A 12,593-nucleotide genomic window follows, 5' to 3' on the forward strand; every position below is an offset into this window, starting at 1 on the left:
GTGAGGCATAGTTACTGTCCTACTAAGCATACAGAATGAAATTTGCAAATACTTTATGCCCTGGCATTGATGTGTCCCCTGTTTGCTACCCTTGTCAGCTGCTCAGTGAAATTGCGCAGCAGTGTCACATATTCATTGATCAGCCACCAAAGTTTATAGTTTTGCATTTTCTGTTGATATCTGTGTGAATATAAATTTTTGACCAATTTTCACTCTCTCTCTCTCTCTCTCTCTCTCTCTCTCTCTCTCTCTCACTCAATTTCTTTTTTTCCTTAGAGTGTATGTAAATGATTGTAAATGATCTCCCATCATATCTTCAAGAAGCAGAAATAGCTCTTTGCTGATGATGTAAGCACTATAATCAAGTCTAAGGGGGTTATTTAAACACTTGAAAACGTAAATTATACTTTCTTGAAAATTGGTAACTGTCACTCTGCAAATGGACTGTCACTAATTTAGATGAGACACAGTATGTTCAGTTCAGTACTGCACAAATCCTTACTACTTCATTAGAAATAATGCATGAGGGTAAACTAAGAAATGAATCATAATATTCTAAATTTTTAGGTGTTTGTATTGATAAGAACTGGATGTCACATCTTCTTAAATGTCTTAGCTCTGCAATTTGTACTTTATAGATAATATTAAATTTTTGAGATGAAAAAGAAACCATTTCTCCATTGGCCTTTATCTGTTCCTGTCTCCTTCGCCCAGCTTGTGTTGTGAGTTTGATATCTTTTCATGACATGTCAAACACCATTGGAGTCTTATGTTCTTGACTTTCTTGGATACCTCAACAGCTTAAACTTCTTCAGATTTCATCACTTGAAATACTTTCCATTCCAGTGACTGTGCATGCCAATCTCAGCATTTTCATCTAGGGCACATCTAGTCTCTTGCACTTGATTTTAGTAACTATCCTCATACGTGCATTCTATAGCAATGTGACCTCATTGCTGTCTTCTAGGCTCTTATTTTGGCTCTGATGTTTATGTTTCAGTCACAGTGAGTACCATAATTATTTTCCATTTTCTCCATCCAGTTTTCTCCCTGTAGTCTGTGACAGGATCGAGGCTTCCATTACTTACCATTGTTGATTGAGTGTGCTGAAACTCTCTTTAAACTCACCTCATTCATTTAGGCTGTTTCATTTCTTCTCTTCCCAGGCACTGATATTCAATTTTAATTTTCCTAATTTTAAGCCCTTTGTTTTCCAGTGTTAGTCTTCATGCATCCAACTCATGTTCTGTGACACCCTTTGTGATACCTTACATAATAATATCATCTGTAAAGAATATGTACCATGGGGCTTGGTCTCTGATTTTCTTTAATGGAACACACATTAGAAAGTCAAAGGTTTAAGACCTAATTTCATACCATGACAAACAGAGACTGCTATCCATATTGCTAAATCTAAAATGCTCTGTACCCTTGTATTTGCATTTTCATATATGTTTTGTACATATGAGCAGAAAACTGTAAGCAGAATTATCAGAGAAAGCAATACAAAACTTCACACATGAAGAGCCAGCTGAGCTACACAAGAAATTACCCTATTGGTATATTCTGTGACTTTGCCAAAACCTTTGATTATGTGGATCACAAAATTCTACGTAGCAGACTCTTGCACAGATGAGTTCCAGAAGTAGATATTAATAATAATAATAATGGCATGTGACGAGGGCCTCCCGTTGGGTAGACCGCTCGCCTTGTGCAAGTCCTTCGATTTGACGCCACTTCGGCAACTTGCGCATCGATGGGGATGAACTGATGATGATTAGGACAACACAACACCCAATCCCTGAGCGGAGAAAATCTCCGACCCAGCCAGGAATCGAACCCGGGCCCTTAGGATTGACAGTCTGTTGCGCTGACCACTCAGCTACCGGGGGCGGACAGTAGATATTAATGGTCATAGGCTAAATGAAGCACAGTGTGTAAAATTCCTTGAGGTCCTGTTGGGTAAGAAGTTAAAATGGAGTTACAAAGGAACAACCCTCACACACATGACCACTGTTGTCTCTGGATGCTAAGACCCAACTGTCAGCAAGTGCTTCTTGTGGAATTGCTCAAAGCATTGTGGTCATGAGCAGTGTCGGCAAAGCATAAGCCTTTCAGAGCTAATTTAAGGTGGGTAAGTAAACAGAAGTCTGTCGGCACCAAATCTGGAGAACAAAGAGGGTACTGAAGAACAGTCACCTTGCACTGAGTGAGAAAGTTGAGTCCCTAGTTGTTGCAGATATCCAACAACACGTGACCATGGTGCTTTGAGCACTACCACAGGTCTTTTCCCACAGTTTCAAACAGCCTTACAACTGATGTCAGGAGTGTGTTGAAGCTAATGGTGACTACTTGGAAGGTCAGTTTCCTTTATTTTCTGAGGCCATTCACTAAACTCTCCAGACACACCTTGTTTATCTGAAGATACTTTATGAATAAGGAATTTTTATTTCAGATGGCTATTAATGTTACTCTTTGGGTTAATGGTCCATTGATTGTGTTTTAATTCTCTTTTCTTAATAACTTTTATTTTTATTTTTCTGACCTATTTCCTTTGTGTTTTTGTAAAGTATAAGTACCAATGCAAAAAATGATAGATTTTATGAAATTTTATTGGTTCAGTACTGTTACAGTAGTATCAACTACTGTAACAGTGAAAATGTTTACAGTGAATATGGCAATAACAACTTTATTTTGCTTTATTATTGTGTAAAATAAGCTAAATTCTTTTCATAGGGTTCTTAATGATTTCAGATAAATGCATAATTTTTGAAATCATATTCTCAAAACACTGGAAATAAGGTCTTTGTTTAGCAGGACCACACTGATACGTTGTTCAGCCAGTTAATATATGTTGCAGTTGGCTGCAAATCATTATACAAATCTTGTGATTGACAGAGCAACTAATGCACTTGTGAAATTTCATTTCTGTATGGCACACTTTTATTCACGAAACGTGAGTTTAGTTATTCAGATTGATGAGTTACTGTGTGCAATGTAATGACTAATAAAAAGTGATTTTCATACCATCTCTTTTGACATTAGACAGATAATGTGAGGAAGGAGACCAATTAAAACAATCTAACAAAGTTGTTGTACTGAACTAGTGGCAGTGTTTGTTTTCCCAGATTAATATATAGTCTAATTCTTCAACAAAACACATAACTTTTCAATGTTCAATCTCTTAATAAAATATGTAACTGTAATTCCACTTTGTTATTTCCACAGCTTCCAAGGAGACTGTGTGTATACTTTGGCACAAGACAAAGTAGACAGTACTTTTAGTGTCTTAATAGACAGGCTAAATGGGCGCCACATCAGAGTATTTGCTCAAGAGAAAGAATATGTGCTGTATTTAAATGGTGAGTGATTTACAAGCATGTTAAAACTGTTAAGTCACTGCTGATACATGACAGAAAAGAAATAAAAGGAAAAAGGTGTAAACATTTATCCCACTACCATTAAATACAAAATGAAATTTTCTTAGTGATCAGAGTTTAAGTTTTCATCACCCATTGTATTTTCTTAGGCTATGTTATTACAAACTTACGTTATACATGTTTTGTTTCTTAATTGGATATGTTACTTGTTTTATCTTTGAACCGCATTTACGTTCATGACACTTAAGGATACAATTATTAAAAATATTTTTTGTGGTAGATGATCTTGTCTGCTTAGAAGATGTAGCAAGCTCTGAAAAGAGAGACTTTTTATTTATTTATTTATATGTTTACACATCAAGTTCCATAGGATCAAATTGAGGAGCAAATCTCCAAGGTCATGAAATGTGTCAATACATGAAATTACAATGTAAAAGTAATAACAGATAAAAAATGTTTATGAACCCAAAAAAAGTCAAGCCATAAGTTTAAGTAAACACAATCAACAATATAACAAGAATCAGCTTAATTTTTCAAGGAACTCCTCGCCAGAATAGAAGGAGTGGCCCATGAGGAAACTCTTCCATTTCGATTTGAAAGCATATGGTTTACTGCAAAGATGTTTGAATTCTTTTGGTAGCTTATTGAAAATGGATGCAGCAGTATACTGCACACCTTTCTGCACAAGAGTTAAGGAAGACTGATCCAAATGCAGGTTTGATTTCTGCTGAGTATTAACTGAGTTAAAGATGTTTATTTTTGGGAATAAGCTAAATTTGTTAACAATAAATGACAGTAAGGAATTGAGAGGCAAATGTCAAAATACCCAGACTCGTGAATAGGGGTCGACAAGAGGTCCGTAAACTTACACCACTTATTGCCTGAACCACCCGTTTCCGAGCCAAAAATATCCTTTCAGAATGGGAAGAGTTACCCCAAAATATATTACTATATGACATAAGCAAATGAAAATAAACAAAGTAGACTAATTTTCGTGTTGGATGATCACTTACTTCAGATACCGCTCGAATAGTAAAAATGGCAGCATTAAGTCTATGAACAAGATCCTGAATTTGGGCTTTCCATGACAGTGTACTATCCATCTGAACACCTAAAAATTTGAATTGTTCAGTTTCACTAATCATATGCCCATTCTATGAAATTAAAAAGTTGGGTTGTGTTGAATTGTGTGTTAGAAACTGTAAAAATTGAGTCTTACTGTGATTTAGCATTAGTTTATTTTCTACAAGCCATGAACTTACCGGCCTATTTGAAACCGAGCCAATGTTTCACACAACATCCTTTACTACCATGCTAGTGTCATCAGCAAACAGAAATATTTGAATTACCCTTAATACTAGAGGGCATATCATAAGGAACAGGAGTGGCCCCAACACTGATCCATGGGGCATCCCCTATTTGACCGTACCCCACTCAGACCCCACAAAACAGCCATTCTCAACACTGTGAATAATGAATGACCTTTTTCTGTCTGTTGCTAAAGTAAGACATGAACCAATTGTGAGATTCTCTCCGTATTCTGTAATGGTCCAACTTCTGGAGCAATATATTGTGATCAACACAATCAAACCCCTTAGTTAAATAATAATAAAAAAACCCTAGTGTTCAAAAACCTTTTGTTTAACTCATCCAGTACCTCACAGAGGAAAGAGAATATACCATTTTCAGTTGTTAAATGACTTGGAAAGCTGAACTAAACATTTGATAGCAAATCGTTTGATACAAAATGATCAAGTATCCTTACGTATACAGCCTTTCCCATAACTTTAGCAAACACTGATTGCATAGAAATAGGTCTAAAATTATCTACATTATCCTTTTCTCCCTTTTATAAAGCGGCTTTGCTACTGAGTACTTTAAACATTCAGGAAATGGGCCATTCCTAAAGGAAAAATTACAAATATGGCTAAATACAGAGCCAACATGCAGCACAGTACTTTAATATTCTGCTGGGCAATCCATCACATCTATGAGAGTCTTTAGTCTTCAGTGATTTAATTATTGACTCAATCTCCTCCTTGTATGTATCACAGAGGAGTATTTCAGACATCAATCTCGGAAGGACACTTGCGAAGAGAGTTATGTTTCCCTGTAGAAACTAAATATTTATTTAATTCACCAGCATTTCTCAGAAAATGATTGTTAAATACTGTGCATATATCTGATTTATTAGTAACAGAAATATTTTTACTACTAACTGACTTTACGTCATCGACCTTGCACTGCTGAGCAGACACTTCCTTCACAACTGACCATATGCTTTTAATTTTATCCTGTGAATTAGCTATTCTATTTGCATACCTCATACTCTTTGCCTTCCTAATAACATTTTTAAGCACCTTACCGTACTGTTTGTAATGGGCTATTGTAGCTTGATTGTGACTACTTTCTAACGTTTTGATATAATTCTCATTTTGTTGTACATGATATCCTTATCCCACTAGTCAGCCACCCAGGCTGTCTTTTACTGCTAGTACCCCGTTTAGAATGTTCTCTCAAAGAACATGCGAAATGTGTTAAGGAAAGGATTATAACTGTCATCTATGTTTTTGGCACTATAAACATCCTGCCACTCTTGTTCCTTGACGAGGTTTAAAAAACTCTCTATTGCTGTTGGATTGACTTCCCTACATAGTTTGTAATTATATGTGACATTCGTTTGAGTACAAATGCCTTTTAGTGTCACAATTTGTGCATCATCTTCTGAAAGGCCATTCACCCTTTCACTAACAGAGTGCCCATCTAGTAATGAAGAATGAATACAAATATTGTCTATGGCCTCCTACCGTTCCCCTGCGCCCTAGCTGAAAAAATAACAGTCGGCACCAGATTGTATGAATTTAGGAGATCTACTAACATCCTTTTTCTTGCACCATCATGTACAAAATAATATTGAAGTCACCTCATATAACTAATTTCTGGTACTTCCTACAAAATGAATCAAGAACCCTCTCTATCTAGCTTGAGCAGAAATGCTCTGAAGTCAGAGTTAGGGGAGCTATAAACAACAACAATTAGAAGTTTAGCTTCACTAAATTCAACTGCCCCTGCACAACATTCAAATATCTGTTCAGTGCAATGCCGTGATATGTCTATGGACTCAAATGGAATACTTTCTTTACGTACATGGCCACTGACCCACCCCGCAAGAAACTCCTTGAAAAACAGCCAGTTAATCAGTAACCTGGTAAAGAAAGCCTCTGAATTGTCAAATTATTTAAGTGGAGCTCCGATATACCAATAATTTCAGAGTCAACATCTACAAGCAGATCACTAACTTTATCTCTAATACCTCTTATATTTTGATGAAATATGCTAATTCCTTCTTTCTTGGAAACATGACATCCTTTGAAGGTGAGCACTTTGTTAGAGAGACTTCCTTTAAGTGGGTATGCCTATCAACTGACTTAAAAAAAAAGGTGCAGCTCTAGCACCAACTACTACAGGAATTTTTCCATGAGTGATCAGACCACCACCCACTACACTGTCTCCTATAAGCTTTGCCAGCCTCCCCTTCCCATACCTATTGAGATGCAGGCCATGCCTAGTGAAACCCAATCTATTGATAGACTCAATGTGCACCACTGGCAATGTGACCCATGCCCTCTGCCATCAGTGCCTTCTCCAGCCCCATGTTAATGCGCCTAAGAGCTGCATCCAGATGAGGCTGATGATGATGCTGAAACAGTTGCACGAAATGAGCTTTAGTGTCACCAGTTTGAGTAGCTATCTTTACCAGGTTAACACCTACATCATATTCCCCATCCCTAGAAAGACTATTCCCTGCTCCACCCACTATCACTACCTGATCCTCCTCCATAAAATTCCTACTTAACTCCCCTATGCTGTCAGTCACCTGAGACAACTTTGCACGAGGCTTCACAATGCTGATGACCTGGTACTCGCTCCCCAACACTTCCTGCAACTGCTGGCCCACACCGCTACTGTGCGAAATGTGTAGCAGCAGAACCTTCTTATTTCTGTTAGACTTTGCAACTGACCTGTCTGAGCACCACATAACCACAGGATTGGAGATTGCACACTAGTGTCTTAGTCATGTAGAACTGATATGGGAAAATGAGGAGACAGAATTAATTTCAAGAACATTGAAACAAGTAGATTTTATAGTGTGTGCCAGAGAATTAATATTGAAAAATAGTTAACTATTAATTGTAAGTGTATATAGATGCCCATTAGGAAATTTTAAGCTGTTTAACAGGAATATGCTATAGAAAACAGCAAGCATTTTATAGTCTGTGGTGGTATCAGTAGAAATTTCCTGAAGGGTTCTGATAAGAAAAGTGGACTGGAAACCTTATTTGGAATACTACAATTTGATCCCAGTAATTAATTTTCCATCACAGGTGGATAAAGATTGTAGGACCCAAATTGTTAATATTTCCTTTGATGAAGTTCAAAGCACGAAAATACCCAGTAACAAATGCTCTCACTGATCACTATGGACCATTGGCTAGGATAAATAAGGTGATGTTTTACGATATAGATATTCTAAGTGAAAATCAGTGATATTAATTAATGACTCCAAGTTAATTGTCATTAAGAATAGTTTACAAGAGATAACCTGAGATGAAATTTGTAATGAACCAAATGCTGACATGAAGTTAATCTGTTCCATGATAAATTCGTATTGTTATTTTAAAACGGCTTTCTGCATAAGCTTATAAGAAAGGACATTAAACAGCCATGTAAAAACCATGGATCACTACTAGACTGAAGTATGTTGTGGAAGGAAAAGAAAAACGTACCTGTTGGCAAGAACAAGTAAAGATCCTTGCAATAGTTGCAAATTACAAAAACAAGTCAAAACTACCAAGAGAAGTTATTAAAAAATCAAGGAATGTGCACACCATGTCAGAAATCAGTAACTCTGACAACAGACTTAAGTCTGTAGGGGATATAGTAAAAGAAGAGACAGGGCAACAGGCCACAGAACATGATAACATCACTGTTAATTTTAAGGGAAGGACTATAAATGATCAGTCACATGTAGTAGATATGTTTAATAATGATTTCTTAATATTGTAATAGAAAATATAGGGACAAACGGTTCAAGAGAAAAATCAAAGCAGTATGCTGAAAAAGCAATGCATATAAAATTCAGTTGTATGAATGTCTCCCCAACTTTTACTTCTGAAATTAGAACATTATATATTATTTCAAAAATAAAAGCTCATGTGGATTAGTTGGTGTTTCCAACAGAGCACTAAAGACTTGTTCCATCATTCCTGAAATACGTAATGCATCACTCAAGGCATTTTTCCAGAGTGACTGAAATTTGTTAAAGTCATCCATAGGAGAGATGTCAGTAACTACTACTGGCATGTTTCACTACTGTCATCATCTACCAAATTTTTTAGAAGACAATGTGTTTCAGAATAGTGTCACACCTGAGCAGCAACAATATACATAGTAAATCAGTTTCTATTCCACAAGAGTTGCTCAACTAAGAATGCCATTTACAAATCCACTCATCAAATTTTATGAGCATGAAATAGCAAAATAGCACTTGTTGGTATTTTCTGTGAGCTATGTAAGGCATTTGACTGAGTGTGTCACAAATTATTCTGGGTTAGCTAACGTGTTTATGAAACTGGTAGTATACTCAACCAATGGAAAATGTCATATCTAACCAAAGGAATACAGAAAGCTGTACTTAATAATTCAGCCAATGTAAGTGGGAAAGAGTCTTCTGATTGTGTAGAAACTGCTATTAGAGTGCCACAAGGCTTAATATTAGGTTTGCTATTGTTTCTCATGGATCTAAATGACCTTCTATCAGATCTACAACAAGCAGAATGAGTGTTTTATGCAGATGACACTAGTATTGCAATCACTTCAAACACACATACAGCAACAGAAGGATGGTAAATAATGTTGTTAAAAGTATTATTGAGTGTTTTTCTGAAAAATGCTCTCACTCTCAATTTAAAGAAGACACAACATATTCAGTTTCTGTGCATCCAGATTTACTGCACCAATGAGAAGTGTAACACATGGGAAGGAGATAATAACTATGGCGAGAACTCCAAAATTTCTAGTTCTGTATTGATGATAATTTAAATTTGGGAAAAAAACACATTTTGGAACTCTTAAACAGCTTAATTCAGACACATTTGATTTTCAAATCATTGTAAATCTCAGGGAGAGACAAGTCAATGAGTTGACATATTTTGCATATTTTCATTCATTTCTTTTCATTTTTGTGGTAACTCATCTTTAAGAAAGAAAGTCTTTATTGCTAAAAAAATTGCTATAAGAATAATATGTGGTGCTCACCCCTGATGATCTTTGGACATCTGTTTAAGGAGTTAGGCATTTTGACTACTGCTTCACAGTGTATTTATTTCCTCATAAATTTCGTTGTATATCATCCACTGCAATTCGAAAACAACAAAAATTTTCTTGATTACTGTGCCAGAAAAATGACATTTATTACTCCACATTAAGATTGTCTTTCATACTGTCAGAGGAGGAAGTGAGTAGCATCGTGGTGTAGTGGTTATGATACTAAACTGTTGCATGGAGGGTCGTGAGTTCAAAACTCATCTAGACTGTACAATTTTAATTTCTATATTTGGTTTGAGTACATTCTAGAAGTATCCACAAATGTCAAGCATGGTTGTACTGGAATGTTCTGTAGCTGTAAATATACTGTATGTACCGGCCAGAGGCAGTTTGCTCCGCACTCGTGTGTGTGCAAGGGCTGAATAAACCTTCATTAAGTGAAGTTAGTGTTCATCATTCACCTAATTACACCGCCTTCTATGTGACATTATTCTGGTGGAGATGCTGGGTATTGGAACTTGTGACAGCACACATTATCGACGACACAGTGGCTCACATCAGGCCATGACAGAGCCACTGTTTACATGGTGAGAAACCCGAGTTCAAGCCATATTCAACAGATTGGAATCTATCAGAGACAGAAGAAGAAGAGGACGTTATGATGACAGCAACGGTGTGCCACCACATGAGACATCCTTCCGGGTTCTCTGGTGATGATGGCCAAGATCCAAACAAGTGGCTGAAGGTATTTGAGCATATAGCCAAATTTAACAAATGGGCTGACACCGTGTGTTTTGCTAACATATTTTTCACCTTGGAGGGCACTGCCAAGCAACAGTATGAGAACAACGAGGAGAAGTTCACAAGCTGGGAAGTATTCCAGGCAAAACTGCGCAAGTATTTCGGCAACACACAGTGACAGAAGTGCGAGGCTAAAGATAAATTAAAGTGCAGGGCACAGTGTCCAGGAGAAAATACAGCATCCTACATTCAAGACGTCTTGGAGCTGTGTAAAATAGTGGAACCTAGAATGAAGGAGGAAGACAAAGTTGCACATCTCATGAAGGGTGTTGCTGAGGACATGTATCAAGCCCTACAACTGAAGAAAGTTGTGATAGCAGACAACTTCATAAAAGTTGTGTCAGTATATCGAGACAATGCATAAAAAAAGAATTATGTGCAAGAAGTTTGAACGGCTTCCAAACATTGTATTGATGTCTGTGATGGAGGAAGCAACCGATATCACAAGTGTTCTTCATCAGATTGTGAGATAGGAAGTTCAGAAGGTACTTGGATTGCATGGCGAGCAAAAACCCAAGACACTTCAAGAGGCCATATGGGAGGAAGGGGAACAGAGATTGAACCCAATCTCTCATCCTTTAAAATGGTGAAAAAGTCAGGACCCAGGTGAAGTTACATTCCTACAATGCCGCATGAGGAACCTGTTTGGACACCAAGGAAGACTGACATCTGGAGGACCCAGGATGTGTTTCCACTGCGGACGACCAGAACATGTGGTGCAGTATTGTTGAGAAAGGCAGCTGATATTTGATGATGCCTGTGCCAGAAGACAGCAGACCAATCTTAGCTGACGCCAACTCTGGGATGACAAAGGTGAACAAGAAGATGCGGTTGCAGGACGACGTAGGTCTCAGGCAATTATAGATTGTGGTCGCTCAAAGATAATGCTAGACGAGATGAAATACTGTGGACAGGAAGATGCGCATCCTAGTGTGTGGAGACTATGTGTGCTGGATGAAGTGATCATTCCTACAGTCAGTGCTAGAAAGGTAACTGTCACATGTCATACCATCCATCAGTCCATGGATCTGGTATTGGAATGTAAGAGAAGCATACCACTGAAGAATAACTTGGTCATCCCAGCCTCTGCCATCTTGTTGAAGAAAGGAAGTGGTGAATTGTGGATAGTTAACTGTCGCCGAGAACCGCAGATCCTTCCAAGACGCATATGCATAGCAAATGCTGAGCTGTTAATTGAAGAACAGCTGGGCATCTTAGAACCCTCCCATGCCAAGTCTGTGGGCGAAATTAGCGCTACCACTATGAGACAAGATCTTCTAACTCTACTACCACCAAATCTCACTAAGAAACAACAGAAGAAGCTACTTGCCATTCTTCAAGAGTTCTCTGAATGCTTCAGTCCACAGGTGAAGAGCAAATTAGACAAATTGATGGTGAAGTACCGGATTAGCACTGGAGACCATCAACCAATAAGCCAGAGAACATACCGTGTGTCAGCAACAGAACGTTGAATAATTCGCGACGAGGTAGAGAAAATGATGAAGAATGGCATCATTCATCCTTCGCAGAGCCCATGGTTGTCACCAGTCATCCTCGTCAGGAAGAAGGATGGCAGTTGGCGCTTTTGTGTTGATTACAGGAAGCTTAATAAGATAAGATAACTGGCAAATCGAAGTGGATGAGGCTGATCATGAGAAAACTGCATTCATCACCCCTGATGGCCTGTATGAGTTTAAGGTAATGCCATTTGGTTTGTGTAATGCACCAACAACTTTTGAACAGATGATGGGTAGATGGATAATCTTCTATGTCAACTGAAGTGGAAAATGTGTCTTTGTTGTTGACATGACATTATAGTGTTCTCAGAGACATTTGATGAACATATAAAAAGACTGAGGGCTGTTCTTAAGTGTCTCCAACAAGGCAGAATGAAACTTAACCCAAGAAAGTGTCTCTTTGGAGCAAAAGAAATCAAAATATTTGTGTCAAATGAAGGTGTGCGGCCAGACCCAGAAAAGGTGAGATCTATAACGGAATTATCTATCCCTAGAAGTATTAGAGATGTGAGAAGCTTCCTCGGATTATGTTCTGATTACCATTGTTTTATCAAAGACTTTTGTATCA

At 37.6% G+C, this 12,593-nt stretch overlaps 1 protein-coding gene across 1 annotated transcript in view; it reads left to right on the forward strand.

The window, feature by feature from the left end:
* The window catches only part of LOC126251888 (hemocytin), a 541,167-nt gene that overhangs the window by 89,042 nt on the left and 439,532 nt on the right, over positions 1-12,593 (forward strand). The window contains exon 10 of the mRNA XM_049952591.1: positions 3,229-3,362. Coding sequence (XP_049808548.1) covers positions 3,229-3,362 — 134 coding nt within the window. The remainder of the gene's footprint in view (positions 1-3,228; positions 3,363-12,593) is intronic.

This window comes from Schistocerca nitens, chromosome 4 (assembly GCF_023898315.1).
Source record: "Schistocerca nitens isolate TAMUIC-IGC-003100 chromosome 4, iqSchNite1.1, whole genome shotgun sequence".
Taxonomy (NCBI): domain Eukaryota; kingdom Metazoa; phylum Arthropoda; class Insecta; order Orthoptera; family Acrididae; genus Schistocerca; species Schistocerca nitens.